Genomic DNA, 18525 nt, shown 5'->3' with positions numbered 1-18525 from the left:
GCTCCCCAGAATATGCCCCTTACACAATGCTGTAGCACTGCTTTACAAACAAAGCATTTGCAAAACTAGGCTGTCTGAGAATAAATTTATAATACTTTACAAGTTACCCATAAATTCTAAGCTTTTAATGAATGGAAATGTGTGAAAAGCAAACTTATGTGTAATATTTTTGGAATATGCTCACAGCAGACAGGAAATTTCATCTTCAATTGTCATCACAGTATTTCAGTAACTGACATAATCATTGCATCCTGAGCATCATCTTTGAGATTCAGTTTGTCAGCAAGAAAGGAAATTTGTGGGGAAAAGCAATTGTGCTTTCCCACATTAGGTGACTGATTAAGCTCTCTTCTCTAAAGGATGATGGCTTCCTGGTGCCAGTAAAATGATTGATGAGTATTTCAGAAGCAACTCCAGGCTGCACTCCCCACTTGCCCCTCCCCCATGGCACAGCTGCCCCTTTCCTGCTGGGCTCCCCTTTCACAGTTCTGCAGCATTTAAGGTTTCCCTTCTGTTTTGCAATTTTCTTTATCGTGTTCTAAATCAATGTTCTCAAATGCAAGACATTTGATCTTCAGAAGATGGTAGTCTTCTTGATGCTAAATAAGTTTTCCAGTTAAAAATCCCTTTACAAGGAATAAGGAAAACCTCTGAAATCAGCAAACTTTGCTCAGTAAGTGAAACTACTCACAAAAGAGAAAGTGTGGCAGAAACAGGTTACAAAGGGGGTAAAAGGTGATCCTGTTTAAAAAATCAAAACAAAAACTTGAATTTCTCTCAAATTTACACGACAAATCACCATAATGTTAGTACTCTTAATTATAAACAGAAAGGTGACTTCCACAGGAATTTACACATAAGTCTCATGACTGTACACTTTACAGAAACCAGGCCTTCTAATGTATGTAAAAATGATTAGATAGCAGGACGTGATGGTGCACACTTGTCATCCCAGCACTCTAGGAGGCAGAGGCAAGCAGATCTTTGTGAGTTCGAGGCCAGCCTGGTCTACAAAGTGAGTCCAGAAGAGCCATGGCTTCACAGAGAAACCCTGTCTGGGAGGGGGGGGGGGAGAAGATGGAGAAGGAAGAGGAGGAGGAGGAGGAAGAAGAGGAGGAGGAGGAGGAGGAAGAGGAGGAGGAGGAGGAGGAGGAGGAGGAGGAGGAGGAAGAAGAGATAGTAGCTGAAATCCAAACCTCTGAGGCTGAAATGTGAAGAGTTTGTTTATACAGAGCTCCTTAAATTCCAACTTCCTATTCTTCCAATTCATTCTCATCAGAAAGCTGGAAAATCATTCTGGGGATTAATGAATTTAGTTTTATTTTACAGGTATATCCATAAGACATCATACTTTTTTTTTTTTTAAAGACATTACACTTTTAAGACAGAGAGAGAACCAGAACCCAAGCATACCAGCTTGGAGGTGCCTTAGGCCACTAGCATTTATAATTCCATTTGCAGAAGGCCTGATCAACCTCTTTGAACTGGATCTCCCTTTTCATATAACCAGCATTTGTATATCAGAAATGAAAAGGGTTGGGGCTAGAGAGATGGCTCAGAGGTTAAGAGCAGTGGTTACTCTTCCAGAGGTCCTGAGTTCAAATCCCAGCAACCACATGATGGCTCACAACCATCTACAATGAGATCTGGTTCCCTCTTCTGGCATGCAGGAATATACACAGGCAGAATACTGTATATATAATAAATAAATTTTTAAAAAAGAGATAAAAAAGGTTGTAGGCAAAAAGGCCACATTTTCCTCAAATTCAGTCAAACAGTTTATTAGCCATTTCACCTTAATCTTGGATATCTAGTGTCTTTTAAATTATAAGGAGAACCAACTTTCTAAATAGAAACTTTGTTCTAGTTTCAGGAGGGCACATCATACTTTAGAATTAGGTTCAATGAACTTGTTAAAACACACTGCTGAAGCCAGGCATGGTGGTGCACAGCTTTAATCCCAGCACTCGGGAGGCAGAGGCAGGCGGATTGCTGCGAGTTCAAGGCCAGCCTGGTCTACAAAGTGAGTCCAGGACAGGCAAGGCTAACACAGAGAGACCCTGTCTCGAAAAACAAAAACAAAAACCAAACAAACAAAAAAATCCATCATGCAATGAAGAAGAAACCGTTGCTTCCAACACAGAGTGGATTTTGTTGACTCTCATCTATTGGAGCTAAATGCTGGACTTTCTCAACAAATATAAATAGCCTGCGATCTCAGACGTCTGTTTTGGGGTAAACATTGTGCTTAGTACTTCACAGACCTTGTACCTAATCCTAGTACACCATCAGGCAATTTCAGAGACATTAGAAATATATGGAGAGGGCTAGAGAGATGTCTCAAAGGTTAAGAGCACTGTCTGCTCTTCCAGAGTTCCTGAGTTCAATTCCCAGCAACCACATGGTGGCTCACAGCCATCTAGAATGAGATTGGTGCCCTCTTCCGGCCTGCAGGCGTACATGCAGGCAGAACATAGTATACTAAATAAATAGTTTAAGAGAGAAAGAAAGAAAGATAGATATGGAGATGGGCATATTTAGCCTAAAAAACAAATCATTAGCCTGTTATGTGAAATGGAGTGGAGGCTTAAATTAAACTCCATGAGCTTCAGAATTGGTTTTTCTTTAAAAAGAAAACAAAACAAAACAAAACAAACAATTACAGCATATGTGTACACAGGCAGGCATGTGAACTTGAAGGAGCAGCTTCCGGAGTTCTCAGTATTGAGAGGCAAGAGCCATTAACAGATGAACTACCTCTCTAGGCCCCTGGCCTCAGTTTCTAAATTGTAAAACAGGCATAGCAGAGTCGTGGCTCACAGGGTTATAAGGAAGAAGTAAGTTAAACATATGGAAGAGGCTTAAAATAATGTATAAACACTACAAGTTAGCTATTAATAAGGGGAAAACTGAAATTCAGAGGAAGGACATGACAAGGCTACATAGCCAGCATCTTCGTTGAGTTACACTCCAGTCCAATGGTTCTCATCCTGTGGGACATAACTCCTTTGGGAGGTCGAACGACCCTTTCACAGGGGTCACCTAAAACCATCAGAAAATGCACTATTTATGATTCATAACAGCAGCAAAATTACAACTATGAAGTACTAATGAAAATAATATTATGGTTGGGGTCACCACAACATGAGGAACTGTATGAAAGGGTCACAGTGTTAGGGAGGCTGAAAACCGCTGCTCCAGTCCCTGCTCTTTGCCTCTCACACCATTTAACTAACATCCTTCCTCCCAGGTTGGCACTAGCAGCACTTCCAAAAAACAAAGCCCTCTAAATGATGTCAGCGGGGGGTTTCCCCAGGTGGTTTATTATCCTGTTGAAAAGGCATCTTTGGTGAAAGGACTGAAAGGGTAAGTCAGATTTAAAGGGTACAGTATCAACAGGGAGGAAGAAAAGGATTGGCTTAAACAATTGGGTCAAAATCATTTGACTCAACTAAAGAACTCATTTAAAGACTTAATCTGAAATATAAAATCCAGGCATCAAAAGATAAGTGAATAATTTCCTTATAGTCAAGCTGCAAATTCCATAGAACACGTTTGTAATGAGCTGAACTCTCAAACACGAAGATAATTATAGAGCTCTTAGGACAGAACCCCAAATACTTAAATGACTTTTCCTTACTTACTCAAACTAGGTTCTGATTCAGTAACTTCCAATTGTTATTCACACCATTATGTGACATTTCTTCAGCCAGCAAGTTCTATAGAATGAGTTCTAGCTAGCAACTAACCAGGGAGTAAATCTCTCTTAACAACATAGTAACTGACTAACACTAAAACGTGACTCGCACTAAGAAAGGGTATTCTCAGGCCACAGGCGCATCTGCTTCTTCTGTGCACACTTCATTACTATCTCAGTGAAAACTACAACTTCAAACATAGTCCCTAAAAAATTCTTGCCTAAGGAATGTAAATAAGCCAGCTCCTTTGCTAGATTTTTATTTTATTTTAATTATGTGTATGTATGTGTGTTTGTGTGTGGGTACAAATCCAAACCCCTGAAGCTGGAGTTACCACCATTTATGAGCAGCCCAACTTGGACCAGAAACTGAATTCTGGTCCTCTGGAAAACAGCAATTGCTCTTAACTGCTGAGCCATCTCACTAGCCCATAGGCATGTTAGTTTTAATTGTCAACTCAATCAACTCACCTGGGAGGAAAGGCTCAGTAAGGAATTATTTAGATCCAGCTAGCCTGTGGGCCCTCACACAAGCATGTTATTCTTCTTTTTAAAGTAACTTGTATCTCTTCTGAGTATTTTACAGTGAATATTACTCGTTTTGTTACCAGATTTGGTTCCACAACTTTAAGTATATGCTTCTTGCAGAAAAATGGTGATACTGGAAAACTGCTGCCCAAGACAAAAACCAAACAACAAGCTTCATGAAGAAGTAACAAATGGATTATCAGAGCTCAAAGACAGCAAACTGTGTCACATTCCACTTAGCTTCAAACAGAGAAAACAAAATAATATACACTGTATTCTAGTAAAAGATCCATGGGGCTGGAGAGACGGCTCAGTGGTTAAAAGCACTAGCTGTTCTTCCAAAGGACCCAGGTTCAATCCCAGCACCCACATGGCAGCTCGTAGCTCACAACTGACTGTACTTCCAATTCTATGTGATCTGACACCCTCACACAAACATACATGCAGGAAGAACACAACGTACATTTTTTTTAAATCCATATGGGGGAGAAAAAAAAGAACCAAAGTCATCAGGCATTGATGCTTGGTGGTGGTGCTTGCATGTACCTCAGTACTGACAACCTAAGGAAAGAAGTGTTTGATGGTAACCTGACTACTTTTTTTTTTTTTTTTTTTGATTTTTGATTTTGGTTTTTGAGACTGGGACTACTTTGTGGACAAGGCTGGCCTTGAACTCACAGAGATCCGCCTGCCTTGCCTCCCCGGGTGCTGGGATTAGAGGCATAAACCTGGCAGCCTAAGCTACTTTTAGCAACAACACTATCTCAGAAAAAAAAAAAAATGGAATGGAATGGAAGGGAGATGATAAGGGAAGACAGAGGGAGGGGAAAGAGAAAGAGGAGAGAGAGGAAGGGGGAAGAGAAAGGAGAAAAAAAACAAAATAGTACTAGTAATAATGGTTAAGTTGCCACCTTCTTACACATTAAGTATTTTTTCACTCACATCAGAGATCTCCCATATTTTGGTCTGTACGGTATTAAGAACCCCTCTACACTCTGAAAAATTACTGGAGACCCCAAAGAGCTAGCCTTATATGGATTTATGTATTAATATTTTTCATACTGGAAAATAAACCTAAAAACTTTAAACTATTATTCATTTAAAAGTAACTAGTAACTTATTACATGTTATATATTAACAAGGACATTTCCAATAAAACATATAATTGTAGGAACACCACCACTTTACAAATCTCTTCAATGTCTGACTTCACAGCTAGATCCCCTACTCCACTCAGCATACCTATGTATACTAGAAGCATAAGCAGAACATCTGGCCTCACAGACTTATAACTGGAAAAAGAATACCTGTACTAAAAAAAGTGTAATTTTCTTTCATGTCAATACCAAAGTTCAGTAAGTAGCGGTTTCTTTTCGTTTTACATTTTTCTTTTTATTTATTTATTTTATTTGCATTGGTGTTTTGCCTGCATGTATGTCTGTGAGAGGGTGTCCAGTCCTCTAAAACTCAAGTTACAGACAGTTGTGAGCTGCCTTGTAGGTGCTGGGAATTGAACTCAGGACCTGTGGAAGAGTAGCAAGTGCTCTTAACTGCTGAGCCATTAGGCCCTCTTTTTGGTTTTTCAAGACAGCATTTCTATGTAGCCTTGGCTGTCCTGGACTCACTTTGTGGACCTCACAGAGATCTGCCTGCCTCTGCTTCCTGAGTGCTAGGATTAAGGGCTTACACCAAGTGGTGGTTTGTTTCTTTCTTTTTCTTTCTTTCTTTCTTTTCTATATATTTTATCTTTATTTTATGTACATTGGTGTTTTGTCTGCATGTATGTTTGAATGTAAGCTGGCCTGTGGCTACTGAGATTGAACTCAGGTCCTCTGGAAGAGCAGTCAGTGCTCTTAACTACTGAGCCGTCATCTCTCTAGCCCCAAGTAGTGGTTACTTTTGGTTTGGTTTGGTTTGGTTTTGGTTTTTCAAGACAGGGTCTCTCTGTGTTAGCCTTGGCTGTCCTGGACTCGCTTTGTAGACCAGACTAGTCTCGAACTCACAGCAATCCGCCTGCCTCTGCCTCCCGAGTGCTGGGATTAAAGGCATGCACCACCACGCCCGGCCCAAGTAGTGTTTTCTTAAAGGTTAGTTTAAGATAGAGTCTATTAAAAAAAAAAAAAAAAAACCTTATCAGTGAGCCAGGCTTGGTGGCAGGTGAATCTGTATGAGCTCGAGACCAGCTTGACCTACAAAGTGAGTCCAGGTCAGGCAAGGCTACACAGAGAAAAATAACAAAAACAAAACAAAACAAAAAAAAAAAAAAAACCCAAAACTCATTATGTCAGGCAGTGGTGGCAAATGCCTTTAATCCAGCACTAGGGAGACAGACACAGCCTGGTTTACAGGGTGAGTTCCAGGACAGTCAAGGCTACACAGAGAAAACCTGTCTCGAAAAACCAAAATAAACAAATAAATAAGATGGCCCTTGAAAACCTGCAACTAGTTCAGCTCACTACATAGTCACAAAGCCTTTACCTCAAAACAACCTTCCAGCCTGCCTTGGTGGCGCACGCCTGTAATCCCAACACTAGGGAGGCAGAGGCAGGCAGATCGCTGTGAGTTCAAGGCCAGCCTGGTCTACAAAACAAGTCTAGACGCCAGGGCTACTAAGAGAACCAACTCTGTCTTGAAAAACAAAAAAAATCAGAACAGTCTTCCTATTTAGAATGTACCAGAAAAGTTTTCTGTGTAATATGTCAACTTTTTCACACAGAACATCAAACATACACACTCAAAGGTTGAAATTGAACTCGTTTTTATGCTTTTCCAAGAAAATTCGCAAATAAAAATGGCTCATTTAAAAGAAATTAAAACCATGGATATGAAAAATACAATGACTACATACTGTCTGGTGGCTTCATTTCTGCTGAAGCACCAGCAATTTTTACCTACTATTGGCTTTGCAAAATCAGTATAAAGGTAAACAGCGCAATAAAGGCAAAAGGTGTCTTGTGATTATAATGACATGTTAGAAGGCTCTCTGAACTTGAAAGCCAGTCTGGTTTACAGAATTAGTTCTAGGACCTCCAGGGCTACACAGAGAAACCTTTTAGAAAATATTTTATATTCAATATAGATACATACACACACACACACACACACACACACACACACACACACACACACACACAGAGTTTTGACCTAGAAAACATCCTGAAAGGCTCTCAGGGAGCCTCAGAGGTCTGTGGATTGCATTTTGATAATCACTGGTTTAGACACTAACTACATTTAAAGATGCAGTATGTTGGAAGTGATTAAGTCTAAAAGAATTTAGTAATAAATGATCAAGAAGCGATGAATGGTAGAAAATGCAATCCAAGTGAGTACTACCTCATTACTTTTTAACTACATTATTTAGTATACACTATAGCTACACAATGGTGTTCAGACGTCTCTTCTCTGAAGTAAACTGCAGTAATAAGAAATTATGTCTGATCCCGTAGAATATATATTATTTTCAAAAACAATCAAACTGAATCTTTCAGGCCTTCCAAAATGGTTTGCTTCAAGGCTGAATGAACACATGCATTAGAAAGGCTTTTAAACAAAAAATAGTGAAGCTAGTTCTCCACACTATGTCACTCTCTCCTTTATTTTTAAATAGACGTTAATGCACTCTTTCATAAATCTTTATCAGATTATGTATCCAGGAAACATATGCAAATACCAAGAAAAGTTCAACTAACCCTTTACCCAGTTAGCCTTTTAGAAGAAAAATAACATAGAAATCTTAGCACCACAACAAAGAATAGGAAAAGCAGAGAACACACTAAAAGATCTCTGAAATGTTTTTAGAGAAATCTACAATTCCATGGTTCTATCAAATGAAAGGAGTAGAAAATAAAGAAGCTGAGAAATTCTACATGAGGAATCTTATAGCTTACTACTCTAACAATTATTTTAATTGCCATTACCAATTTTTATTTTTTGACAAAATCTCACTTTGACAGGAAGAAGTAAGTCACTATTCTGGCACAAACCACCCACAGAGTGTATCTCCAAATCAGATGCTGGGATCTGTTTCCCAGAATACATTACATGCGGCTGTCCAGAGAAACGTTACACCTGCCAGCTGACTTATCAACAGTATCCAAAGAATTGACGCCTTCTTAAAAACAAAACTCAGTCTAGAAAACAGAAAAATACACTACTACTGCCATCTGTGGCTTATGGTTGAATAGTTTTTCTGCTGTAAACAATATTAAAAATTCAGAGCTTGCAATTAGGATATGATTTTTTAAGATAATTTTCGAAGGTAATTCTTAATATAACAAAGTTATATCATCTACCTCCATGAAACTTAAGAATTTGTATTTTCTTCACCTGGCATTATATAATAAAGGAAAAATGACAAACTACCTTGAAAAAATTTGTTCCCACTGCACAAAGGACTAACTTTTGAAAAATTTAAGACAAAACCTGTATTTTTTTTTTAAAGGAAATCTGAGATTTTCCTCTTAGATATCATAGTAAAACTGGCTAGCTTTCAACAAGTTAAATGTATGAACTACAATTATTCCTAAAATTTAAGAACAAAAATTTAAAACTGCAAATGAAGCTCAAAGTAGGCTATTTTCCCAATTTATTTTCTCTCAATTTGCTTTCTCAATGACAGCCATGGTAGCATGAGGATCAAACGATTCATTGCAGCTGGGGGTGGGGACAAAGGCAATTCAGCTCCCCAGCAGCCAGCTGAGGAAATCCTGGTCCCTCCCAAGCTAAATCACTGTTAATTAGAATTGCTGGGTACACTAAAAAGGTCTTATTAAAATAATTTAAATAACTGTAACCCACAGAAAACAAATCTCTTTTCTTCAGAAACTGTTCTAGAAAAAATGTTTAACAGGTCATAAGAACAGAACAAAATTCTCAAGAAATCTATCATTCAAATAAAGTATGCCTCCTTATTTCTAAACAATGGCTCTCACAATGTTACACGGGCTTGGGTGTTTTGGAGGTTTCTTGGTTTTCCCTCCTAATTTTCCATAACTTACCATCAAACACCCGAAACTATGTGTAAACACTGGGAAACAGAAAGACTGGGGTTGACATTAGGAATATTGTATAACAACATTACATCCACAGGTGTTTCGAAAATGTACAATTAAAATAAAACGAATCCAAAACTTCAGCTACAAAAACCTCAATATGCAAAACAAAATTCCCTGGCTCAGTAGCAAGCCTCCTTGATAACTTAATAACTCTGACATCTCTGAATCCCATCTATCAAACAAAGACAGCCATAAATGTTCAAGGAATAACCAAAACCAGGAAAACATTTTATAAGAAAAAATTATTTTTAAGTTGACCTCAAGAATACAAAAATTTGAAAGCAAATACTTTCCTTCACGACTCCTCTGTTCTGGAAATACATGCTGGGTATTACAGAGAATTGAGTACATCACACACTACCCATGCGGACACATTAGGAAGCTATCTGTTTATCTGTATAAAGAGTCTTCTCTGATTCTCACCCCTTTTCACAAACAAAATGACTATAACCTGGTTTTTACATACAAATAAAGTCATTTTCTTCTATTTAAAAAATATTTTACCAACTGTTCTAAACTTACGTGTTTTAAGCTAAAATATATTTTCTACCTTTGCTCCACAACCCTACAAGAAAAAAATGGAGGAAATCAAGAGATAGTGATATGTATGTAATGTTTTGAAAGTCTGCCAGCATTTTTTTTCATTAGCTTCCCTTCTAGCACTTTTGTGTACTTGTACACGCATGAAACTTTCTGCTACATAATGTTGAATCAGATTCGTAAGCGTGCTACTCTCATACTGTGCTCAGTCAGCATTTGGCAAATGGTACATCCAAGACTGGAAATTTGGCCATTTAACACCTCAGATTTCTCCTTAAGGAAACCAGAAAAGTCTCAGTTGTTTCAAAATAAAGTTTCCAAGTCACAGAACTAAAAAGTTATATGTGAGATGTAAAGCACTTGTTAATTTAAGAAATAAGATTTTGTTGGTAAAGTCATGTGGGGGGAACACACAGTATTTAGTGAACTCATTTCCTGCAAAGTACAATAATGTGAAATTGAAATATTCTTTTAATTCCTTACAATGGCTTGTAGCCTTCTTTTGCTTTAAATATTTAAAAATCTATTTCCCTCTCTTGAAATAAAAATGAACAAATGCTCCCTCAAATCATTCATCTTCCTTTGAAATCCCAAAAGGGAGCAATCACTATTAGAACTAAATGAGTTGTTTGTTATGAAAACCACAAGCCACAGCCGAAAATAGCAGAGTCAGCACAAGGAATTCCTGGAAGGGTGATGGCGCATCAAAAGGCTAGCAGCTCTGTTCTGATGGAATCATAAAAACATCTGGAGGACTGTAAATTCAGCACCAATGGACTTTACGTCTTCACAGCACAGACCAAAGACCTCCTCTCTAGATAACGACCTCACGAAAAATGAAAATGTCACCAGGAAGAAAAAAAATCAAAGGAGTACTTTTCTCCTTAGAAATCAAACTATCTTGGGGGCGGGGGATATTCATTAGGAAGGAAGGAAGAAAGAAAGTCCACTATTCCAAAAGCAAACTTTATTTTGTATTTTGAAATTTTTTCTGAGCACTTCATGAGTACTAATTTACATAAGCTGTAAAACACTATACATGATATTTTTTATACTGAAAAACAAGTTAAGTTACAAACATTTCATATTTTCTTTTAAAGCAACTAAGCTGCCAAAATTTCCCATTGCTTTTTCAGCAAAAAAAAAAGAAAGAATATATTTGTATCAGTAACTTGGACTGATGTGAAATATTAAAGACACTTTTTAGCCTTAACAGATTGTTCCTTAAGATTCTTTTAAATGGTTCTGATCAGTTAAGGAAAAGATGAGTATTAACAAATAATCTGTTTAAGAGCTCAAATTGCCACTCAGTTCTTTAAAATGTTCCAATGAATAATTAATAACAAATGCATTGTTCTCTGGCTTTCTTTAAATAATATTCTCAAGTAGAGTTGAAAGTGATGGCTGCAATAAAATCTGTCATCTAGTAGTAAGCACAGGTGGGAACAGAAACTACTTGCGAACAGGAAGGCATTACGAAAACACACTAATAGGGATGGATATCCGATAGACCTGGAGACTGGATTTTTAAACCTGCCTGGCAAGTTTTACATCAAGAATTACAGTATTCACAATTAATACCAAACCAGATCTGTGAGTAAATTAATTTTTAAAACGCCAGAACCATTATTTTTGTTGTCCTAGACGCTGTCCCTTTCTACCCTGACTGTATTCCTTCCTTCCTCTTTGTGACGTGGGATTTTATTGATCCCACACATGTTCACATTCAGAATCAGTCCCCACCGGATGCCCAGCCACCTAGATCCCACACATCACACACTTCTTTAAAAACTCAAGAGCTTCGAAAACACCACCATTGGATCGCCACATCCAATCAACCAGGCTCTTTTCTGAACAGAGGCTTTTCCTCTTAACTGGCTTCTAAAAAAAGAAAAAGAAACTAAAGATCTGCTGAATTAACGATAAATATTTGGTGAATAAACTCATGAAGAAGCAAATACACCTCAATATTTCTCTTCTGTGGCTCCCATTCATTCATTCCACAACCGAGGGTCGGAGCGACATATTTTCAGGTTGCTTTCCCCACACCTGCCAGGTCACTGTCCTGATTGAGAAACTTCTTGCCAAAGCAATTAATTTTTAGTGCCTCCTAACTGTCCTGGTGTTTGCATTCAATCTGAAATCTGTTACTTGTTAGACACTGCTCGGGTCCTAGATCTTCCAGAGAATTGCGCGTTTATGGCGCAGAGAGGGGAGGAGGCAGGGATCTCAGAGAGCCTGCCCTTTATTCGGAAATGAGGAGATGTGAAAGGTGGAAGGCAGGGCAAATAAATAAATAAATCGGGTTTGCCGCGGGAGCGTTTGCCTGCCGCACCGAGCACCCTTTGTAATGCAGGCCTCCCGGGGCTATCGCCTGCGCTAATTGCTCCAGGGCGCTTTCCAAGTTCAAAAGTTCACCTTTTACGACCTCACAAAAGCTCCTTACACTTTACCAATAAAAACATTCCGCCGCAAACACCGAAGGGGGAAATATCAAACAGAAACAAATAAAGCACTGAGCGGGGGAGGGAGCCGGAGCCAACTCCGAGGAACCTGAGGACTGCGCTGGACCAGGGGACGCGAGCCACCCGGCCAGGTGAGGAATTCCCAGCACCCCGGAAGAGCTAGGCTCGGCGGCGCGGGAAGCGTCCGGCAAATGCCGGGGAAAGGCAGGTGTCCCGGAGCCCCAGGATCCCTCTGGAGACCTGATCCAGCACAAAGTCGTCGCCTAGGAAAAGGACCCTGGGCAAGGGGAGGCCGGGGGGGGGGGGCGATGGGGGGCAAGGAGCGGGCACCGAGGTCCGAAGAGGACCCTTAGGGTCTGCGCAGAGGCGGAGGCTCGCGGAGCTGGGAGGAAGCGCGGGGCTGCGGAGGAGGAAACCGCTCCGGGATAGGTGCAGGGTGCCAAGGTGTGGCTTCTGCGACCCCCCTGATGAAGGAAGAAGGTGCTCCGTGCACCAGGGGCCCCTGGGGGAGAAGAAAGATCTGGCTCAGAGGGGACGGGGCGGGGGGAGGGGAGGGTCCGAGCTGAGGGGGACCCGGGACCCGAGCCCAGGGTGGAGTCCACGCTGAGGGGCCGCCCGGCATCCCGGAGCCAGAGTCGGTTTAGAGAAAGAGAGGGTGGCGGGCGCTGGGGCCGCCCGGACTCCGAAGGCCCCACACTCACCGTTGCGCGGCGGCGGAGGGAGCGCGGCGGGCGGCTCCAGGAACCCCGCCGAGCCCCCGCCGCCTCCCCCTCCGCTAGGTGGCCGTTCGTCCCGCTCCATGCGGCGGTGCTCAGGGCCCCCGCTGGCTTCGCTGCTCCGCCATGACCCGCGCCCTCGTAGTCGTCGTCGTGGTCGTCCACCGGGGGGAGGGGGCTGTCAGGAGCCAGCGGGCTCCTGGCCGCCGCGCACTCTGAGCCCCAGAGCGGCCGGGCTCTGCACCCCTCCGCGCCGCGCCCCCTCAGCACTGGCCAGCTCCCTCCTCTGACGTCACGCGCTGCTGGCACGCACGTGCCCGCAGGGCATGCTAGGAAATGTAGTCCACTCAGCGAGGCCGGCCACACGGGACTGTACTAATTACAGGGGTGAGGAAAAAGAATAGGGAGTCCAGAGAAGGGAGAATCCAAACCTATCACTATTACAAACTTTAATAAAATAACTGATACATATATATAATAAGTGGTTATGTCACAGTCTCCTCTCTATTGTAACTTGCCCGTGCTCAGGGTTCCCTGTGACTCCGACTGACTCCCCGCACTAATAATGAGTCTTTCCAAGGAGGCGGACCCACCGGGAACCGGTGAGCACGTGCAACCGGCTAGCCCTGCCCTGTGGGGGGAAGGCCCCAGGGGGCGGGGTGTGTAGGTACTCAGGAGGGCTTTCCTCCCGGGCTGCGCGACAAATTGGACTAGAGATTAAAGGACCCGAGTTTAAACCGAGGTGACTGCGTTCGTATGCAAATAGAATCTATACAACTCTGCTTTCCGGAGAAGTGTTTAAAGCCTTTTACCTCCGGGTGGGCGGGAAAGGCTAAAAATTTCTCTTCCTCCTCTTTCATTCCCCGCACCTTGCCCATAGAACAGATGGGCAAACTAAGATCAGGATCATTAATGTCATCAAAGAAAACTTATGACTCCTGACTCCGTGTGTCTCAAAGAGCTTTAAGAGTGTCCCTTTTCCAGATTATTCCCCTTCCCACCTCTCCTCAGTTTACCTGTCTGAAAAAATGAGAGTTGTAATACGGACTGTGTCCAGTGGTAAAATGGCAACATTCACAGCACACATCGCCTCAGTTTACTGAAGTTACTTACTACCAAATAAAATTTTGGATTTCTCCTCCTTCCTCCACCAGGGCCCACCTCCCGCTGCCACCAGGTGGCGCGCGGCCCCGGGCCTCAGGACCAGCTGTGGTGGCGGTTTTCAGGGACGCTCCGGGTTGTTCCCACCCTCCCCCCCCCCCGGCCCGGCCCCCCCCCCACACCCTTAGGGGGGGAAAACTGTTTTAGGTTTCAACTCAAGACTTAAGCGCTATCGGGCCTACTAGAAAACAAAGAACCCTAGTGCTCTACTCGCCTTTCCTCTGCTAGCGCACACCGAAGTGTCTTCACTCTGCCCCATCTGCCTCTGTAGTCAGTCCTCTGGCTCTTGTGAGCCATTCCTTATTTAACTGTTTAAAAGTCTTTATCTTGGCATATGCAACCTAGCCTGTTCCGATTCCTGCCCACGTTGCTGCCCGTGCATCTTCCCTTACCTGCTGTTCAGGAGGCTTCCTTCTTGCATTTTCCAATAGCTGTCCATTACCGATATCAGTTAACCTGGTTTTACCCTTAATCTGTGCCAGCCGCTGTTATGATTTACACGAATGCTAAGTTGTCTAAACCTCCCACACCTACCCAGTGAGTGATATTGTTGCTCTTACGTGCAAATGAAGTGGCTCAGAAGTAATGTCCTTTACATACTCAATGGGTCAGAAAGCTGAAGTGCCCTTGGCCTGACCTCTGTAAACTTTTTTTTTTTTTTTTTTTTGGTTTTTCGAGACAGGGTCTCTCTGTGTTAGCCTTGGCTGTCCTGGACTCACTTTGTAGACCAGGCTGACCTCGAACTCACAGCGATCCTCCCGCCTCTGCCTCCCGAGTGCTGGGATTAAAGGCGTGCGCCACCACGCCCGGCTGTCCTCTGTAAATTCTTAACTCATCTTTCTAGAGCCTGTTGCAACTCTTCAGTAGCACCTTTCTTAATACCTCCCCTCAAGGGACAACTAGGTCTCTCTGTGTCCCCACATGGCCTATCTAGGTGGACTGTAAAAAATCATCTTGAAGCCAGGCATGGTGGCGCACCCCTGTAACCCCAGTACTCAGGAGGCAGAGGCAGGTGGATCTCTGTGAGTTCAATGCCAGCCTAATCTACGAAGGGAGTCCAGGACAGCCAAGGATACACAGAGAAACCCTGTCTCAAAAAACCAAAAAAAAAAAAAAAAGGAGAAAAAGAAGAAGAAAGAAAAGATCTTGAAGTGGTTAGTTCCTTTCTGAGCTTTCCCAAGGTCAAGGAGTGGCACATCACAGGGAAGAAATCCTTCTTCAGCTCTGGACTCTAAAATGTGTCAGGATCCCAAAATATGCAACCTTTTTTTTTTTTTTTTTTTTTTTGGTGGTTAGTGATGGTGGTGGGAAGAGAGATTGTCCTGTGATTTCTGCCCATTTCCTGAGGCCTGTGGAAATAACCCTTTACGTACTTAAAGTTATACAGAAAATAGAATAAAGGTAATACCAAACTTGGGAGGAAAATGCATCAGGGCTGGAGAGATAGCTCAACAGTTAAGAGCGCTGGCTGTTCTTCCTATGGACCTGGGTTCAAATTTTAGTGAGCACATGGCAGTTCACAACTGTCTGTAATTCTAGTTCCAGGGGATCTGACCCCTACACACACACATACATGGAGGCAGAACACCAATGTAAATATATATATACTTTTTTTAATGTGTCAGGATCACAGTCTTCCCAGACCAGAGTTTCCCTCTATCACAGGCCCCTGGGTGCAGAACATTCCCCTTCTTTCCTGGAATGCCGAGTGGCCTGCAGACATCTGATGCCTGAAGTTTGAGAGGCAGATGAAGACTGTAAGTCAACCCAGTGGTGATCTCAACCAGATGCTTGGCCCCTGGAAACAACTCTTTATCCCTTTCAGCTCTGTGCTCCCCCCACCCCTGCCCAAAGCCTTCACAGGCACCCTTGTCCAGCCAATTCCTTTACTCTCTCACCATTATCTCCCCTGCCGCCAAGCAGCGTCCAGGAGACGCTAAATAGGCACCCACAAAGAGTTCAGCACCCACACTGGGCCTTTTTTCTAACTTCTTGACATTTTCCCCACAGCCCCGAGGAGTGCCCTCTGCTCTGAGTTTACCGCTGATGAGACAGGCTCCGAAAGACAGATTTAAAGGGCTCTCAGCATTTACAGGGAAGACAGAAGAAATGCAAAGGAATATATCTAAGGATGAGGATCAGTCTGAAGGACACCCATCCTGAGGTCCTGAGGCCTTAGGCAGGCAGGCAGGCAGGGCTACAGATTAAAAGCAAGACAAGTGTGAGCCTCACAATGGGGCCCTCACCCTACGGTGAATGCTGGAGACACAAGTCAAATCATGACACAAACCTATAATTGCATGAGTGCTGTAGCTAAGAACCCTCATGTGCGACACATGAGCTGGGAGTGTGTGACAGGATTTCCAAGACAGGGAATGCTAAAGATGGGGAAGTCTGGCAAGAATAAGCCAGCCTGAATGAGAAGACTTTGTGTGGAAATAACAACACAAACTGGCTCCCAAAGCCAATTAGGGACTTGGTACATTTGAGCTGTGGGTTAGTCATAGTAACGGAGATGGCCATGGGAGGACACCGGACATCGCCCAGAAGGGGTCAGAGTTCCTCCAGTGGTCTCTGTCTTGCTCTAGCAGGGCTTGCTTTAAAGAGTCAATCAGGGGGCTGGAGAGATGTTCAGAGGTTAAGAGCACTGTCTGCTCTTCCAGAGGTCCTGAGTTCAATTCCCAGCAACCACATGGTGGCTCACAACCATCTATAATGTAATTTCATGCCCTCCTCTGCCCTGCAGATGTACATGCAGGCAGAACACTGTATACATAATAATAAATAAATCTTAAAAAAAAAAAAAAAGTCAATCAGTCAATCCATGAGAAAGCTGGGAAAAAGAATTCCTGCCTTGTTGGATTTGTTTTACGTACACTTTGGATTTTGAAAAAGATAGCAAGCATGTTATAAAACCCACAAGTAAAAACAAATGGGATGGGGGAGGGGAAGTATCTAATGAAGATTCTTCTTCAATTCCTGACTGCAGGACCTTCTTGACAATAACCACCATCCCGGTGTCTTGTGTGTCCTTTCAGACGTGGTCCGTGTGCAGAATACAGTGTGTGCCCAGTTGGCTTTTACACCAGCCTTTGGCCCCTTGGCAAGGCGTCTCTAGAAACTCATTCATAAACAGAGCCTGGTGGCGCACACCTCTAATCCCAGCACTTGGAAGACAGAGGCAGGTGGAGCTCTGTGAGTTAGAGGCTAGCCTGGCCTACAGGAGGCGTTCCACGACAGCCAAGGCTATTAGACAGAAAAACCCTGTCTTAAAACAAAAACAAAAACAAAACAGACAAAAAAAGGAAAGAAAGAAAAAAAGGAAGGCACTCATTTATAGCAAACATGGCTTTCACGTGACTTTTCAACTGACCTCAGCTGAGAGCTATACAGTAATTAGACCTCAGGCTAGCTCAGTGGGTCTCTAGGTCTAGAGCCCCTGAGGGGTTCCTGAGAACATTATTAGTGTTGGGGCCTCACCTCCTGGTGAATCTCTGGTTCAGTAACTGGCCTGGACCCTGAAAATTTCTATTTCTAACAAGTTCTAAGGTGATACTTGATGCTGCTGGCTGGCAGGCAGTACACAGTCTGGGAGCCACTGAGCCAGCCGCCGCACACGGGAAGACAAAGCCTTGATTGGTGGGACTTATTTGCCTCCCCACCGGGAGCTGGAAACAGGAAATAACCTGTGGGAATGAAGAGGTGCAGTTCTTAGGGAGGGGAAATACTTGAGAGCAGAGTCAGGAGTGAGTGGGTGTGGCAGTATTCGGGGCACAAGTCAGTGTTCCCTGCTTGTGCAGTGGAAGCTCAGTGAGCCACAGAAACATCCAAGCGATCAGAGGAGCAGTCACCTACCATGACTGTGTAGAAGAGAAAGGAAGTCCAGCCTCTAAGATTGAGAGGGCTTACAAAGAGTCTGGGAAGGACCCCCTGTGGAAATAAAAGGGGGAACCAGAGGGAAACTGAGGTGGGAGGCAGTTTAAGAGTCTGACTCAGAACTCAGTGGCAGGGAAATGACTCAGCAGTTCAAGTGCCTGCTTGCAAACCTAGGAACTTCAACTAGGCAGGTGGAGAGATGCTTCAGAGGTTAAGAGCGTTGTGTTCTTCCAAAGATCCTTTTAGTTCAATTCCCAGCAAGCACATGGTGGTTCATAACCATCTATAATGAGATCTGGTGCCCTCTTCTGGCGTGCAGGCAGAATACTGTATACATAATAAATCTTTTTTTTTAAAAAGGAAGGAAGGAGGAAGAGGAGGAAGAGGTGGTGGTGGTGGTGGTATAAGCAACATCAGAAGTGGGAAGGTCTCTGGAGCTCACTGGCCCACCAGTCTAGCCAAAAGAAAAAGCTCCAGGTTCAGTGAGA

At 42.9% G+C, this 18525-nt stretch overlaps 1 protein-coding gene across 3 annotated transcripts in view; it reads right to left on the bottom strand.

Moving 5' to 3' along the window:
- The window catches only part of Nr6a1 (nuclear receptor subfamily 6 group A member 1), a 172552-nt gene extending 159266 nt beyond the window's left edge, over window positions 1–13286 (bottom strand). For all 3 annotated transcript variants that reach the window (XM_051167183.1, XM_051167186.1, XM_051167184.1), the window contains exon 1: window positions 12986–13286. In XM_051167183.1, coding sequence (XP_051023140.1) covers window positions 12986–13085 — 100 coding nt within the window. In that variant the 5' untranslated portion in view covers window positions 13086–13286. The remainder of the gene's footprint in view (window positions 1–12985) is intronic.
- Between the last annotated feature and the right edge of the window lie 5239 nt (window positions 13287–18525).

The sequence above is a fragment of the Acomys russatus genome, chromosome 24 (genome assembly GCF_903995435.1).
Source record: "Acomys russatus chromosome 24, mAcoRus1.1, whole genome shotgun sequence".
NCBI lineage: Eukaryota > Metazoa > Chordata > Mammalia > Rodentia > Muridae > Acomys > Acomys russatus.
This window is presented reverse-complemented; position numbering and strand designations above follow the sequence as displayed.